The sequence below is a fragment of the Augochlora pura genome, chromosome 10, assembly GCF_028453695.1.
Source record: "Augochlora pura isolate Apur16 chromosome 10, APUR_v2.2.1, whole genome shotgun sequence".
NCBI classification, from domain to species: Eukaryota; Metazoa; Arthropoda; class Insecta; order Hymenoptera; family Halictidae; genus Augochlora; species Augochlora pura.
The window spans coordinates 9,065,520-9,082,978 of NC_135781.1; the positions used below are offsets into that span (position 1 = coordinate 9,065,520).

At 38.8% G+C, this 17,459-nt stretch overlaps 2 protein-coding genes and 1 non-coding gene across 3 annotated transcripts; 2 read left to right on the forward strand and 1 right to left on the reverse strand.

Moving 5' to 3' along the window:
* The first annotated feature begins 6,276 nt into the window (after positions 1–6,276).
* On the forward strand, positions 6,277–6,358 carry Trnal-aag (transfer RNA leucine (anticodon AAG)). The gene has a single exon. It is a non-coding gene; the product is annotated as a tRNA-Leu (tRNA).
* Positions 6,359–8,864: 2,506 nt separating this feature from the next.
* LOC144476059 (periostin) lies at positions 8,865–12,277 on the reverse strand. The gene is made up of 13 exons (XM_078192623.1): positions 12,154–12,277; positions 11,849–11,947; positions 11,715–11,779; positions 11,470–11,615; positions 11,218–11,397; positions 10,847–11,147; positions 10,573–10,785; positions 10,351–10,488; positions 10,143–10,258; positions 9,878–10,068; positions 9,520–9,691; positions 9,169–9,291; positions 8,865–9,094 (listed from the first exon to the last, which is right to left on the reverse strand). The coding sequence occupies exons 1-13, from the start codon at positions 12,261–12,263 to the stop codon at positions 8,951–8,953; spliced, it is 1,998 nt and encodes a 665-aa protein (XP_078048749.1). The 5' UTR covers positions 12,264–12,277; the 3' UTR covers positions 8,865–8,950.
* A 1,676-nt stretch (positions 12,278–13,953) lies between these two features.
* Positions 13,954–17,306, forward strand: Eaat-2 (excitatory amino acid transporter 2). The gene is made up of 10 exons (XM_078192150.1): positions 13,954–14,097; positions 14,319–14,507; positions 14,577–14,664; positions 14,754–14,952; positions 15,026–15,236; positions 15,297–15,578; positions 15,680–15,913; positions 15,983–16,177; positions 16,244–16,378; positions 16,441–17,306. Exons 2-10 carry the CDS (start codon positions 14,434–14,436, stop codon positions 16,646–16,648), a joined length of 1,626 nt encoding a protein of 541 aa, XP_078048276.1. The 5' UTR covers positions 13,954–14,097; positions 14,319–14,433; the 3' UTR covers positions 16,649–17,306.
* The last annotated feature ends 153 nt before the right edge of the window (positions 17,307–17,459 follow it).

Below are 17,459 nucleotides of genomic sequence, written 5' to 3' on the forward strand. Positions count from 1 at the left end.
AAAAATGTATTAAACCTATGATCTATTGATAACCAGCGACGAAAATTTTTGGTTTTTGGTTACAAGGAACTAAAATAAATCGAACCAAGACGATCTATATGCAATCGTGTCTGCTGTACCAATCAATAAAGATTTCATCTAGGAGGTTGAATAATTTTAAGTTTGATTAGTCAATATCTGATAAATACTTGAATACACAAAAGCGTTCGAGTAATTGTGAAAGTTTATTTAAGAATATACTGCAAAAAGATGCCGTAAATGTTGACGAAACGTATTCAGTGGTCACGAAAATTATAGAGTTGCTTAGAGTTTATTAAACAGAATTGTTTCTATATAGAAAAATAGTCACAGGTTAATTGGGCACGTTTCACAACTAATTATCGGTAAAACGGTCAAGTTACGAATTTCAGCAGAGAAGTGAGCGCCACATCGCAGATGTTTTTTCCGTCGGACGACCTCTCCTGCTTTCAACCAATATTCCAACTCTGGATATCGTTTTCATATTTTATACAAATATTAATTTTTATCGATTATTGACTCCGTTTTGCTACAAATACGATAACTCGAAGATATTGATTTAAACAAAAAGAAACAATGGCTTACTTAAAATGTTGCCACGACTATTAAAAACTTCCCGGAAAGAAGAATGGAAAATGTGTTCCCTGTTAACGTTTCTCTTTCCATTTCGATTCGGTTGAGGCTTGCGCGATCGGCAAGCCTTCTCGATAAAAAGAATATCTACGGTTTCGCGCTGCACAGTTTATCGCGCGAAAATGCGCGAACCCATGAGCAGAGCTGAAGAATGACCGTCGAGGGAGCGTTCGTTGGTTTGCATTAAAGCAAACTTGCACTTTAAGGAAGCACATTGGAGCGCAAATCAAAATGCAGTCGCTACCGGAAGAGTACTCGACCAGTTGGAGAGCCCTTCGCTATTACTGTGGAGGACTTCGCAGTGCTTGACGAATCACTCACTAATTGCATTCGTGACATGGCCCAGAACTAACAAATGGTTTCTTCACTTGAAAAGTGTCGACGACTATTTTTTTTTCTCCTCTTTTCTCATCCATTCACGCACATGCCTTTGCGTTCGCCGCGAGCTTGGCGAGTTCATCAATCGGAAACGATAGAAGTATGTGAAAAATCGAGTAGAAAAGTTTGGATCGACGGAGGCGAGATAGGTTAAAGTTTAAAAAAGACGATGAATCCAAAAAATATAAGGATCCTGTAGTGCAGGAATATTTTATGCTTATAGTATAGAGTATTTTATATTTATAGTATAAAATATACTTATATAATTACCCACTTTTTGATTAATTCTACCAAAGAATTTGTGGGAAGATCAATAATTTCAAAAAGCAATTTTAAATGAGAGTAAAAATGGAATAGGATTTTACTTAGTTAGAATAATTAAAAAAGAATTACTTATAGTGTGCCCAAACACTTAAATAGTGCTATTAACTAAAACGGATTTGCATTAAAATATTGACATCGAAGTTTTTCATAACCTATGTGTAAAAATGATTTTTTTCAAGAAGTCTAAATATTAATGAGACATAAACGTGACATAACTTTTTCTTTAAAATATATTCTACTTTGAATCGGTGAGAGATGGCGAATCGTTTTGCGTTATAAGTGACGTGATGCCTCAATCAAGCACCATACACGAAGCAAATAATAAATAAATAGTATTGCGTCCGAATATGTTATGCTATTAAATTAGCAAAAATTGAAGAATCGAATGAATTTCTGGAAACGGAATTACACCGATCTTGTGACGGGAAAGTCCGTTAGACTGATTCTGTTATTCTCTATTGTCCTAATGGGGGATGATCGTAAGACTCTCCTCGAGAGTCTCATTACGAATCAAGGGTTCCTTAATGGTTCCCATGAAATTTATTGGCCATTTAACGCCGAGGACGCGCCAAGAAACGCCGAAAGATTGACTCGAGTACGAATTTTCTCGTCAATCGTTTAGCTCCGCGATTCCGACGTTTTCCACTCGTCAGCTCGCAAATTATCCGATGGGGTTATGGTCACGGACGCGGACGATGCTTGGAACGTTTAATTGGAATGTTATTTCTACGTTTGAAACCGGGAACAGCTGCGAGCGTGTCGCGTGCTAGACAGGATGCGCTATTTTAGGAAAATAAAATTTCTAGCGCGACGAAGTCGAACGCTCGGTAAGATCGTCCCTTGCGCCATGCTTACAACTGTATCGTATTTTCATTATCATCAAATTGGACACGTAGCACAGCCACGAATTTTAACAATGGCAGCTTCACCATACTTGCCTACGTACGCCCGACACCCTTTATACGTTCCCCTTGCGGGAACGCGACGTCTCCATGGTTACAACATTGAAACCCCGCTAGGGGATGACAAAATGGAGAGGCGCATTACTCGGTCTGACAAAGGCGAAGTAGAATCGAAGAACTTCTTCGGCTACGTACTTGTATTTGAAAAGTCGGCGACGTATACACAATCCGGATACAGAAAGGATGGCAAAGTTTGGCGCAAATGTACCCGGCCGATGATTAAAATTATTCGGACGGCTAGAAAAAAGAAACGGCTCTGATACTGGTGAATTAGCAAATGCCTTCGCGACTCCAACTTCTGGGAGAACTTTTTCTGGAGGAAATAATACTCACGGGATCTATAATGGCAATGGAATTGAAGATGCGCTGAGAAGAAATGAAATATATTTCTATCACGCGCTATTGAAAAGTTAGATCTGTTCGATTTAGTTGGAACATTTTTTTATTTTCTGAACAGCTTGAATTGCGATGATTGTATTATCTCAGCGTTTGTTTGTTTAAATATATTTTTCGATATTACTTATCGTTTATAGAGTGGAATATAAATCTGAAAAAGAGATAACGTGAAGATGATTTACATAGTTACTTAAGTGATCACCATCGGTCACTTGTTGTATAATTATCACGATTTTCATTGCTGACTTGACGCATAAATAAGATCTACACTGTGTCTGGTCCAGCGCAAACATTTCGTAGAAGAACCAAAGTGTTTCTTTTAAAACTGAGAGTTTTAAAAAGCAAGCTACGCTTGGTAACGAGAACTCGTCTTACTTTTGAAGTCAAGGACCACTTGAATCAACCGCAACAATTTATAATAATAAATTTCTCATTCGTATATGGATTACATCAACGAATATAATATTTAATATAATTCAGAGCAAGAACAATAAAAAGGCGGAACCATCAGAATACGAAATAAACTGGATTTTATTAATCGGTGTACCGAATTCAGATTCTTAAACTCTGATCTCTGACGATTCTATCAGCAAATCCTCAAATTATTCGAATGAATCTAGCGAGTCTGGTCCATCGAGGAATTGCAGCGGCAGAATGGAATAGGAAAAGCACGTATCTAGCGTTTCACGCTCGCATACATCAGTACTGTGACAAGTTATACAATAACGTCGTCGAAATTGTCCCACGACAGGAAGGGGCGAGATGAAGATCGCCTCGTGTCCCCACGATTCGCGTTAGGTGACGTTTAACAGTGCCCGCATTGACACTATCTGTCATCGGAGAGCCAGCAGCCCGTGGGTACCGAGATGAAAGGACATCTGACAATGTGCAACCTGGAAACGAACGAGTCCAAAGATCGTATCTTCGCGCTTCCTGGTACATGCCGGGCTCTGTCTGCTCGGACGTTGGACTTCATCGACTTCCGATGATTCCAATAAAACCGTTTGCCAATTCTTCGCACCGGGAAAGAACAGGAAACTGGATGGAAACAATGCCGCCGCCCTCTCCGGTAAACAAAGGGGGATCGCCGAGGAAAATGGCGACTCGATACACAAGCGTCTAATCCCGGATGAGACGACGGATGTGACGGCGGTGGGTGATGGAGGTGACGGTGGAAGCGGGAGGCGATGCAGACACATCTCTCGGATTACGTCTTAACAAGCTCCACGACGTTCATTTGTCTTATCCGCTCTCACTAATGCGACAGCAGCTGTTGAAATGATTAATTCACCACGAGGATGCTCCTACGCCTTGCACAGACGTACGCGGTCGTGTTCACGCGCTCACACCGACTTTCCATTATGGCCTCAGCTCCCGATTAATCAACTCCCTTATCGTTACTATAAATACCGTCGAATGTTTAATTAAACAGCCACCCGGAATGACGTTCATTTCGCGCGAGTCCTCCGCGTACACCGTTTCTCGATCAATGGAGATAGATCCGTTTTCGAGAGTGTCGTAATTCTTACAGAATCACAATGAGCCCCAATTTTGTCGAGTGCTTTAACGATGAGCTGCACTGTTTAGCGATTACTTGATAAAAATATAAAAGTTCAATTATATGTGCAATGTTCACACTGCAGATTTTATATCAAATACATAATCGTGGTAGCGTTTAAAGAATTTACAAATAATGTTGTATTATTTTCAACTCATTATATATATCTATGCAGTTGCTGTATCTTGTAATTGGCATAAACAATTCTTATTTTGCATACAATTTCACAGTCTAACCTATTTTTATATTTTGTCTTACATTCGTTAAAAGAAAAGAATTCTATTCTCCATTTGCAGATAATTTTGCTAAGTATGTTTTTGCATGACAATGTTGTAAAAGAAACTCTAATGACGTTACACATGAAAGTACACAAGAAACATAATTTTTCGCACAGAACAATTTAGGGAAAAGTTTCTGAAGCAAAAGGAGTTTAATTAAATATGAAATTAAAAGAACTTATTTTTCGGTTCTCCAAAAATAGGTATTAATTCTTTGCGCTCCAAATTGGATCTCTGTTATTTCAGAACTTGTTTCAATATCATGTTATTCAATGTTTTTATATATAGCTTTATTAACTTATCTAAAACAGTTGACAAATACTATAATTGTTTTCAAGCACTAAAATAAGTAACTACTTAGTAACTGTTAACGCAAAAGTCATCGACACTAATTTTTGAAGTAGATAAAGTAATACTCAGGCAATTGGATATTATTGAATAAAATATTTAAAACGTACATAAAACAACACATAAATAGGCTATCAATATGAGTGCACCTATTCCTCGCGAATATATTTCCACATTTTTGCTACACGTATTACAGAAATTCCACTATGTCACATTAATATAAAAATTATAGAAGCAAATATAAGAAAGTAAACACAAGTATTTGACTATTCAATACGGCTCGCTATGCAGATGTTTTTTAACAAAACTAACGTTCGAAAACTGAGCGCAGTTTGCTTGCAATTTGTACAACAGCCAGAGGAAACGAAATCTTATAGCGATTTCGTACACATTGTCAAAACAGCGTCGTCGTTGAGTGCCAGATCTGATTCGATTAACTTTCGATTTCCATTAACCACCTGTCATCGACGGGCATAAGGAGCGGTAATTGTTACAGATCGATGACTAATCCGCTCCGGAATTGTTAGTATTCGCTGCGTAAGGGCGCTAACTGACTCGATTACGGGTACGGGGACTCGCGAGAACAAAGGACCACCAGTGCGACAATTGAACTTCATCGCGCTGATATAAAGTTACAGATGCGAAGGGAGAAAATGAGAGGCGAATATTAAGTCGGCGTACAAAATGGCCGTCGCGAAAAAATAGGGATGCGTTCGTTCGTTCCTCTCGCTTCTCTGTACATACAACATGTTGGCTCGCGGTGCTCGAGCAGCAAACCAGCACGCATGCGCTGACCAAACGGATCGAAAGCCCCGCCCGGAGACGGCCTTTGTTTAATTCACGGCACCTACGCCCACGACATGTGGCCAACAAACTACGAATTTGTCTCTCCGCGGGTTCCTAATCTTCGTGTAACGTTACTGTACGCTACAGATGCCAGAAATCGTACTACAAGGGGGAATCCGATGACGTAAAATGTTCCAACACAGTTACGAATTTCTTCTTTCTTTTTTTTGTCATCGTGATTACTTATTAGATATCGAAAGAAGACGTTATGAATGCAAAAGTACGGAAACATTGATTTCATAAAAAGTGATAAAAGATTATTGAAAATAGAAATTTTAATTTAAAGAAAAAATGCAATACAAAAATATGAAATTCATTAAACAGTTCTAATGCTTTGTGTTTTAATATGATATACAAAAAGTATACCTGAAATATTGTTGTTTTTATATGCTTAGGAGTATAATTGAAATGTAAGAGTATGAAGCATAATTTTGATTTATTAAATAGTGTTCACATGTAAATATAAAAATGCACTAGTCTTAAAATATTGATTATCTCAACTCATATATGTATTGTGAGATGAAACCGTACACCAGGTAGCGTGGCCGAGCGGTCTAAGGCGCTGGTTTAAGGCACCAGTCTCTTCGGGGGCGTGGGTTCGAATCCCACCGCTGCCATTTTTTTTTTTTAAGTTAATCTATGAGCTTTTATTATATTTCCTTGATCACAATTATGTATATTGTGCTACTTGAACCAAAACATTTTTTAAGGAAAAATTAAACAATGTAACAGTGTAATTTAATGAAGCATTCACGAATACTATTTGTTCATAAAAATATAGAATGTGAGAGCAGAAATCTTTGTTATCCACTAAGCCTTAGTAAGAATCGAGTATTCCGTATACCTCACTTGTATTACGGCAAGTTTTATTAAATTTGAAAATGTTCTGCGTATTCTGAGTTATTGTATTACCTATTTTTGTCATAATCATAATTGTTAAGAAACTAGATTTACTAAAGGGCACAGCCGATTAAGATGGTCAAAACTGCCCTTAGAGGTTTTTCAATGAGTCATACACCGTTCGATATCTGACTAATAAGAACTCATCTGTGTAAAATTTTAACCCTGTAACTTGTCCGTGAGGATAGTTACAGGGTAAATTAGATTTCGCGGTTTTCCGGCATTTTTGTACCTTTAGCGGCTTTCTAAAATTTTGAAAAAAATATAGCTTATTTTGAACATCAAGCCGGATATTATAGAATTTTTTCAGATTTTTCAGATGCTAGCTGTGATTATCAAAAATGAAAAATCCCCAAAAAATCGGAAAATTGAAGATTTCTCGAAAACTAAAATATATAATATTTTGATATTAATTCCCTAATAAGGTACTGTCACGGCTCGTGTACTCAATTTTTCTCAGATTTTTTGCTCGCCTGCAACATTGTCCAAAAAAATGAAAACCCAATGTGTCGATGTTTTTTGCTGTCAGAATGAAGCTACTACTTTTCTACATTCAGCTAACGTAACAATTTTAATTTCGAAACTCTGTTAACGTGAAGACTCAAAAATTGGAAACGCTACTAACGTGAAAATCTCGTGTTTGAAAGTCTACTATTACGTGAAAGCCTTGGGTTCGAGTCTTGGCTAACTTGGACAAACTGATTTCGAACTCTGTTAACATGGAAGTTCAGGGTTTGAAACCTCGCTATCGTGAAAGCTCTTGGTTCGAAGCTCGACTATCTTGAAAATCCTGGGTTTGAAACTCGGCTAACTTTGAAACATCAGTGTACTCGGTACTAGGAGCTATTTTCATTTTCTTGGTCCCACTACTTAAATATACCAATCAGCTAGTAAATTATGTAAATCTGTAGAAGAGATAATTTATTTTAATTTTACACTGTTACAAATTTTCGAAAAATTCATACCGTTTTTTAAGAAACAATCTTCTATTCTACACCGTTATCAAGAATTATAAAATAGTTGATCTTTCCACAAATAATAATTTGCACGATTTTATAGTAATTCAACCACAGCCTATTTAAATCGGACTTCACGGGCCGATTTTGGCCTCCTGGCTTTCCGATCGTTTTCGGTGCTCCCGAAGGGTCAGGTTAACAAACGACTAGTGCAATCTAAAGAGGAGACTTTGCTCTACAAATCACGCGAAGTTTCATTATTATACGGTTTTTCATAACAGAGTTACGATAGTTCAAAGTTTAACAATATTTCGAGTCCAAGAGGCATCGCTTCACCCACGATTTTCAATTTTTTTCAATATCTTTCAGATGGACAGTAAAAATCAGTTAGTACATGTTAAAGTGGAGACTTTACCCTTTTAAACCTGCTAAGCCCCATTGTTTTACCATTTTTGGAAAAAAAGATAGAGCTTCTTGAAAATGAATATAGAAATTATAGACTATTTACATCGGACTTCACGGGCAGCTTTTGGCCTCCTGGCTTTCCGAACATTTTCGGTGCTCCCGAAGGGTCAAGTTAACAAACGACTAGGGTAAGTTAGCCGAGTTTCAAACCCAGGATTTTCAAGATAGTCGAGCTTCGAACCAAGAGCTTTCACGATAGCGAGGTTTCAAACCCTGAACTTCCATGTTAACAGAGTTCGAAATCAGTGTGTCCAAGTTAGCCAAGACTCGAACCCAAGGCTTTCACGTAATAGTAGACTTTCAAACACGAGATTTTCACGTTAGTAGCGTTTCCAATTTTGAGTCTCCACGTTAACAGAGTTTCGAAATTAAGATTGTTACGTTAGCTGAATTTCAAACCTAAGGTTTCCAGCTTAGCTGAGATTCGAACCTAGAGCTTTCACGTTAACAGAGTTCGAAATCGAGGTTTCCAAGTTAGCAAAGTTTCGAACCCAGACTTTTCAAGTTAGTAAAGTTTCGAATTCTGGACTTCCACGTTAGCAGAGATTAATTCGACTCATCTCTCACAAAATCTTACTGTGTAGTAATTGGGCTACTTTCATATTTTCTGTAGCCAAAAATCCTTCGAAACAATTCTTCAAATTTATTTTACAATTTAGAAAAATGGGAAAAATGAATTCTGCTGGAAGATTTTGGAACTTTCATAATTGCTATAATTTATTATTTTTCTAAAAGCACTAAATACTTTTTTAGATGTTTGTAACAAAGCTTAACATATTGACAGTGTATAACATGTATTTGCAGACACTAAACGTTTATTTTTATAATTTCTACTTACAGATTTGCTATGAAGCAATTATAGAATATGCGAAAATTCGATCACTTTTTTCAAATGCATATCTTTTTAACATGTCCATCTCTTGTTCTCTTATATCCTCGAGAACAATTTTCAGGTAGCAATACTGAGTTTATCTCATGCGCTACACCCGCCTTATTCAAAATGTCGCTTTTTACAAACTTCGCATTATTTACCTAAAAATTGTTATGATTCGCAAAATATTCAATATGATTCATTAATGCAATTGAATTTATAAGAAGAAACTCACCAGTATATTATCATTCGTCCGCATAACATTCACTGCGTTTTCCTTTGTTTTCACAGTATACTGAAGATTAGGTTCAAAACTTTCAGAAAGCATCATATTGTCCACAATATGATTCTTCACCACCTGAGAGGTAATAAATATATTCATAGTTGAACAAAGCTTTGAATGATGTAGCATAAAAAGCAGCATTTACAAATTTAGTTCTGACATATAGATAATTAATTAAATTAAACTACTTTTTAAGTCTGAATTGTATTATCAAAACACGGTTATTCGTGAGCCGTTAACATCTTTTTACTTAAACAAGATAATCGTTTATATAAGTGATTGCATAGTACTCTTTCATCATACCTTTGTTAAGTAGTTATTATCCTCTAGCAACGTTCGAAGCTTAACGTTTCCCAGCCGTCTAAATGCATCGTCCGAAGGAATGAAATACGTACACGAAGAATTAGCACGGTGGAAGTTATTATATATATCTGGTTGAACAGCTTTAATCCTTTCCAGTGCATCTAACCAAATGCTGTAATAGTTTTAAATAGTATTTCTTACTTACATAAATTCTTATACTAATAACTTTAAGCTAGCCATTTAAAAACTATGCAATATAACTTTACAAATTAGCAAAATTTTCGTTGTTTCCTTTCAGCAATCCGCGACACATAACATTGTCATTAAGTTAATTAATCAATTTTTATTCACGGTATACCTAAAGTTGCCATCCTTCCTTAGGATATAGTCTAAAGATTCCTCTGCTGGATGCAACACGTGACTGATCACGTGTAAAATCCCATTGCTGCATCCTCTATCAGCTTTCAGAATGAGGGCGTTCTCTATACCATATGCTCCTCGATACACTTGAAATCGTAAAGGTATTCCTACCTCGATGGTTCTGGCCACCTATAATAAATTATAATTTAATGAGCATGCTCTGTTAAGCGTTAAAATTGTTAATAACTTCGTGGGTAACTCGCTTGATTGCTGCTTATTTCATTGGTGAAGTACGTCCCTGTAACTATATGATTTAGCACAAAGTCTCGAGCACTCTTTTCATTGCTATGCAACGTCGCAAGTTGCTGCTCGGATAAGGCTACAAAGAAATTTTCGAATCAGTGAAAGCTGTCATTAATTGAAAATGAATACGTACCATAGCGCTAACCGATTGAGTTAATGAATACGTACCGTGGAAAGCTGTTTCGGAGGGAGCGAATATTGTGAAATGTTTCAAACTCTTCAAACTTTCTTCTAACCCAGCTGTTTTAATTATCGCTAGAAACGTGAACAGTCCTTCTTCCCTCGCCACGTCTAAGATCGTTTTTGCTACCAGTATCAAATACGAGGATATCAAGAAACATTTTTTATAAACAGATAGCTCCAAACTTTATCGCAATAAAAGTGGTTTACCTCGGTCAGGAAGCAGTACACGATCTAGGATGTACAAGAGTCCATTTTGCCCATGATACATTTCGGTTTTCAAATTCGCTTGATTCACGATAGGCCCATGCGGGCTGCAGCCCAAAGTTAATTCTTGTTGTTGTAGAATCGTGGTCGCATGATACTCCGAAATTATGTTTGACACACATACAGGATGCGTAACAATATGGTGTGCAATCAACGCTGCGGAAATTACATGGTCGTCAAAATTATAAAATAATTTTTTTTAATATAAATTTCATACCATTCAATGTGTCAGGATTGCTCATCATGTAATTCAATTGTTGTTCAGGAATTTGTTGAAAGGCTTCATCCGTAGGCGCAAAGATTGTACACGGAACGTCGCTGTATCTGACTCTGTTGACCAATTCACTGTTCTCGAGTGCTCTTAAAAATATTCCAAATCTTCCATCTTTCACAGCAAGATCAATTATGTCCGAATTTTCTGCTAAGGCAAGGTCTAGCAATCCGTCGATTACATGCACGACACCGTTCATAGCGAATTGATCTTTGCGAATGATTCTGTGACAATTTACTGTTTCCATCTGCGTAACAATTAGATTTGATAAATGCTTGATATTCGCATTGTTTAAATTGAATGTAAAAGAAACTCACTCCGCTGGAAAATTTATTGATTCTTAAAACATTTCCCTGCAATCTCGATGGAACTAAAAGATTTGCCTGCCAATGATTCGATAATACACGTCTGTCTACTATGTGATTCGCGATCAGATTTATGTAGTTATTGCCGTCCAGTAACCACTCCGGCATAATTCCTTTTATCTTTAAGTACGTCTAAAATATTAGAAATAAGTATTAACCAAAAGAAATTTGAATAACTGAAGTACTATGCTGTATCGAACTAACATCAAATGCTTCTTCGGAGGGAACGAAGATCGTGACAGGTGGACCGTTCCGTAATTTTTCTGCCAAATTCGATGTCTCGATTAATCTTGCGAATTTTGTCGATCCCACGCGTTTCGTAGTCTCAATAACATCGTATAATGGTTTCACTAGAAGTATAATGATGATGTGGTTAAAACAGCATAAATATAGATAGTGTATTCAAGCGTACAGCGTCGGATTTAGGCAAAAAAAATTGATTTCGTTACCTCCTGTGCATCCAGGTTGACCCGCGACTCTATAATATCCTGCACAACACTCATATCTGACGGATCTATAAAGCGAAAGTATTTAATAAAATATTTGAAACAACACAGTAAGTAGAAAGTGAAATTAGACTTACGTTGGCTTGCCACAAATTTCTCGAGGATTCCATTCTTTCCTTTCGGTGTAATAGGTGTAATTTATGTCATCGTTTACCTCTACGGCACATACATTAGTGCTAAATCAAAAAAGATTAAATATTATTTAGTGAAATTATTATAAACACAATGGTTTCATAATCGTTCATCAAAGTAACTTAAAGCAAAGTAACTTAAGGACATCTTTCTTTGTAAAATCTTTTCATGAACATCAACTAGTATTGATTATAACATCAAATATTATCAAGATATAGTGAAAGCTAGTGAATAAATATTTAATTCTCACCCTTGTCGTTGCGTGTTATTAATATTCCACCACGGAATTCTTCGAACCGCATATATCGAGGTACACATCGCTGATAACATTAATATTTTTATAACAATTGTGTCTGACATGATTTAACTGCAAAATGCACACTTGTTTCGTTAAATGAATGATTTTACGTATCGTTTCGAACCGCGACGATTTATATTTTATAGGATGTTCTCCCCACCCTGTCATCATGCGTTTACGCGGTTGCTGAAACTCGTCCGGATGTTATCTACCTCATTTTTCGCGGATCATTTAATAGATGCATTTGACATCTGCTCACAATCACGCGATAATCTGTGATGAGTTGAAACACAGATTTGGCTGTTATGAAGTAGTTAAGCACGACTAGTAAATATCATACGGACGTTTATCCATACATCGCAGACGTATTAAATATTTGAATGTTCTAAAGATTATATGCGATGTGTAAAACCAAAATCAGTGGCCTTGACATATTCTCAAGCATGTTTAATAACATCTTAGTACTTCCCTAAACTTTGCAAACATCTTGTTTTTTTAGATCCTGAAATCAATGAAATTGTAACGAGCATCCCACCCAGATAAGAATCAGCGTATTCTCGCGTTACACGTCTGCGCTATCTACTGTGAACCCGATATTACTCTACACATAGTCATCACTTATAGCCATCATTACTAGAGGAATTAGGTTACCTCCTAACGGATATACAAAGGGGCCCTACAAATTGAACAGTTTCCTACATGCTTTCAAAATAAACCGCAACGAACGTTCCAATTGTGATCTGTCTTTTTCTTTTCGACGGACACGCTGAAAGTAAGTTCAACCAGCTCACACACACACACACACGCACAGGCGCACACACGCTGATGGATTTACCAACAGATTTCAAGGCGAGCGAATGTGGATGGACTATTATGCATTTATTTGATCAATAGATATTTGCGATTCATAGAAGATCCTCTCATGAGGATTCGCAAATCATCCTCCGCATCGCTTCTACGAATTCAAATATTGGTCAAGGCTGTGGAAATGGTATAACCATTTCTCGCGAACTGGTCTTAGGATCACGGGCTAACTTCTTTATGTGCAATGATAAATCATTCTACAGACAGAATGATGGTAGCTTTGAAAACATGAGTCTTTCAAACTGTGCACCAATTAAGACTACAGCTAGACTTTTCTTTTTTGCTTCAGAACCGTGATGCATTGACTTATTAAAATGTAGCAGAAATTCGTACCAGTTTCATAATCTGATACATGTTGCACATAGTCGGTGCTACAAACCAGAGTGTCAACTAACTGATTAAAACAATTGCCGCGGCAACCGGAGAGGAGCTAAACCACGAATAGAGACAATTGCGTGCAGGTCTTGCTGGAAGCAATCTTCCCCGATCTGCGGACAGAACAGTAAATAAACACGAACTGCTGCGACATACTTTGATCGTTTGAAAAGGGGTACGCGTTAGGGATGAACTGTTTCCGAATCCATTTAGAGCAATTTAACCGATGCCGTGGATCCAATCGACACGGGTCTATTTCTACGCGAAACAGACTCGCGCGGTACATATTTTTCTCCCTTCTGCTTATTCAGTGCCGTGCGACCCGTCGCGATGAGTGCCTTCTTCCTGTAACCGGCCGTCTCTTTCGCTCTCGGTCCAGCCTCCCTTTCCTCTTTCGGTGTTCACCCTGTCCCCCTTCCCGCGCTCTAATCAGCTTCCTGGATGGGGCACATTATCTACGTGACGGCGGATCGTAACTACGCGATATCTAGCCAAGTCCCGGGGTTTCGATCATACGGTAGTCACTCGGCTGTCCATCGCTCGTAAAAGACCCGCCAAGATCCGCGATTACAGATGTGTCGCTGAGCTTGTGACACGATTCCGCGGTACCTGTGCTGTGATCTTGGAACAGTGCGTCGTCGTTTTATACGGACTCAGGTGTGACATCCTCTGGAGGATCTGTTCTTGTAGATGTTCGCGATAGAGCCTCCCGATGATGCTCGGCATAGTGTTTACTAACCAGTAGAGACGTTTTTTCTAATATGCGCATTGTCAGGCGCGTAGTAAATCTCCGGCTGTAGCTTAGAGCACCAGGCGCGAAGAGCCTGCATGGTATTTCAGTTTGTATGGTGATAATTCTTTTCGTTTGTAACATGCAGATGCCACGGCGGTTGAGGACCGCGGGATGATAGAAAACGTGTTCACGATCTTCCTCGTGCCAAGAGGAAGACTATTCAAGAATTCTTAAAGCGACGTGTTACCGAATCAACCGCGATGTCGTTGTCGCAACGTATATCTGGAGCTGTCGCAGTTCTCAGGGGTACCTCGGAGGTCAAGGAAACTCACACGTGAGACTCGTGGACCTTCAATCGTTACCCCTCGCATCTATCTTTTTAGTTACCGGGAACAATTTCCAGGTCATGTGTCGACGAGATCGAGAAGATACCGACCAAGGAGGAGGGCAAAGTGCGTCATGAGGTGACGCCGCTCGACAGATTGCAAAGTGTTGGTAGCGGCTTTATTATTTTTCTCTAAATTTCCCTTTTGCTCGAACGTATCTAATAGGTTCGCATTGTACACATGTTTGACTGCAGGTAGTGGATTGGGTACAAGAGAACATGCTGCTTGTCTTTACGGTGATCGGAGTCTTCTTGGGTCTAATTTTGGGCTTTCTTGGACGGTTAGCTAATCTCTCGCCACCATCTGTAGCTCTCGTCAGTTTTCCCGGAGAGCTCCTTATGCGAGCGTTGAAGATGTTCATATTACCCTTGATCATTTCTTCGCTTGTCTCCGGTGATTATGCAACGTCTTTTCAATCCGTTAGACCTGTACGCGAACGTTTCCTAAATGTCACAACGTTCACCAGGAATGGCGCAGCTGGACGCAAGAAGCTCCGGTCGGATGGGATTCAGAGCTTTGACGTATTACACGGTGACCACCATTCTCGCGGCGGTGATTGGTATTTTGATGGTGCTGATGATCCATCCTGGCGATCCGAGCATCAAGTCCACGATATCCGTGCACAAACCGGATGTTACGAAAGTCTCCACTCTGGATGCTATTTTGGACATAATTAGGTACAGAGGAGACACGAAACAAGAGGACCGCGATCGCCAGTAATGAGTATCATATTTTAGAAACATGGTGCCGGATAACTTGATGCAGGCGTGCTTCCAGCAAGCGCAGACCACTTACGTAGAGAAGAAAGTGGTGGTCATAGGGAGCAAGAATCAGAGCAATTCTGTCCTAGAGCCAACGTTAGTCTATAAAGATGGAACGAACGTGATGGGCATGATAGTGTTCTGCATTACGTTTGGCCTTGTCGCCGGGCAGATCGGTCCGCGCGGAAAATTGATGGTCGACTTCTTCGTGGTGTTGAACGAAATAATCATGAAGCTTGTCAGTATCGTTGTGATGTGGTAAGCGATCGAGTCACAACTTCATTTCACGCTTCGCATTCCACTTGCTACACGCAATGATTAGACGGAGCAATGTCGGCTCTAGTCTTAATGTCACGCAGGTACGCCCCGTTCGGCATCATGTGTCTGATAGCCGGGAAAATAATGTCGATCACTAATTTGGCGGCGACTGCACAAATGTTGGCACTTTACATGGTCACGGTGATCCTTGGTCTACTGATCCATGGTGTGATCACTCTGCCAGCGATATTTTGGTTCTTAACGCGTAAAAATCCAGCTGTGTTCTTCAAGGGTATGTTGCAGGCATGGGTCACAGCTTTGGGCACGGCATCCAGGTAATAGATTCATCGAGTTCCTTTATTCTTCTGGGAGCTTTGTAATCGTTATCTATTCGACAATTCTAGCGCGGCAACTTTGCCAATAACCTTCCGATGCCTCGAAGAAAACAACAAGATCGACCCACGAGTGACCCGATTCGTGGTAGCAGTCGGCGCCACGGTGAACATGGATGGAACGGCGCTTTACGAGGCCGTGGCCGCGATTTTTATCGCTCAAATGAATGGAATTTCATTAGGAATAGGTGAAGTTATTACTGTCAGGTGCGTAGGATCCGTGTAATCGTTTCAGTTACATTTATTCTGTTTCATTTACGTTTGCTTTTGCAGTCTTACAGCTACCCTGGCGAGTATAGGGGCGGCAAGCATACCCAGCGCTGCCTTAATAACTATGTTAATTGTGCTCACTGCTTTGGGCTTACCCACGAGCGACGTTTCTTTACTGTTCGCTGTCGATTGGCTGTTGTGAGTTTCATTTTTCATTCAACGCTTCAAATGGATTCTAACTGATGTTTTATTTTCCAAAGGGATCGCATTAGGACTTCCATAAACGTTCTGGGCGACGCCTACGGAGCTGGAATAGTGTATCACTTGAGCAAAGACGAGCTAGAGAAAATGGATCAAGAACGAAAATTTGAAGGTCTTGAAACGGGAACGCCTCTCGAGGACATCTCGGAGAGCTGTCGACACGTGAGCGCACAAGCTCCCGACGATAGTTCCGAGACCAAGATCTGATGAATACGAATGCTGGTCTTGTCCCGCGAAGATTTCCCAACTTCTCAAGCGGCGGCATAAAAGAAAACAGTGCTCATCCACCCTCGCGTTGTTTTAGATAAAATTGTTGCAACGACGAGGAAATTGATAGAGATAAAGTATGTTTCACTGCCGAAGACATCTTGAAACATGAAGACCGTTGCAATTTAATTAATGTTACTGTTAAAAACATCATTGTTAACAATTCAATAATAATATTGTAATGATCGGATATGCAGAACGCAATAAAAATGTGAGCATGCCAAGTACAAAACGATATTGTTATCTATTATTGACAGCCTGTTTAAGATATACTAACAATCGTATCGTTTTTTCATTAAGAGTTAATTAAAACGTCTATTGCGTATACAGTTAAATGCAGGTTCGTATGTTTAATTCATTATGTGACGAGTTTGACAAGCTTTGCTCATACGATTAGTTGAAAGGAAAGACAAGTAAAAGATTTTGTTACAATAATACTTCAAGCATTTTAAATGTGTTCACTCACTTGTTAAACATTACATAATATTTATGTGGGCAAAAAATTGTTGGATTTTATAGTGTTTTGTTTACAATGTTTGTGTACTGTATCTTGTTATGTATTGTATGCATAGTACGTGATCAGTCAAATAAATAGTCGTATTGAAACGAATATTCGCATTTCTTTTCCCTATTGTGGCACATGGTTGTTATAGTCACCTGTTTCATATTATTGAAGATTTAGGTAAACTTAAGGCAAAAGAAAAAGACAACGGCCATAGGTGGCTGAAGAAAAACGTACAGATAGTAAATA

Excerpts from the sequence above, each read along its gene's own strand:
- LOC144476059 (XM_078192623.1), bottom strand. The coding sequence starts at position 12,263 with ATGTCAGACACAATTGTTATAAAAATATTAATGTTATCAGCGATGTGT. Across the intron at positions 10,786-10,846 it reads CAATCCTGACACATTGAATG|CGTTGATTGCACACCATATT; the intron begins GTATGAAATTTA and ends TAATTTCCGCAG. Across the intron at positions 9,095-9,168 it reads GGACGAATGATAATATACTG|GTAAATAATGCGAAGTTTGT; the intron begins GTGAGTTTCTTC and ends AACAATTTTTAG.
- Eaat-2 (XM_078192150.1), top strand. The coding sequence starts at position 14,434 with ATGTCGTTGTCGCAACGTATATCTGGAGCTGTCGCAGTTCTCAGGGGT. Across the intron at positions 15,237-15,296 it reads GCTATTTTGGACATAATTAG|AAACATGGTGCCGGATAACT; the intron begins GTACAGAGGAGA and ends ATCATATTTTAG. Across the intron at positions 15,579-15,679 it reads GTCAGTATCGTTGTGATGTG|GTACGCCCCGTTCGGCATCA; the intron begins GTAAGCGATCGA and ends AATGTCACGCAG.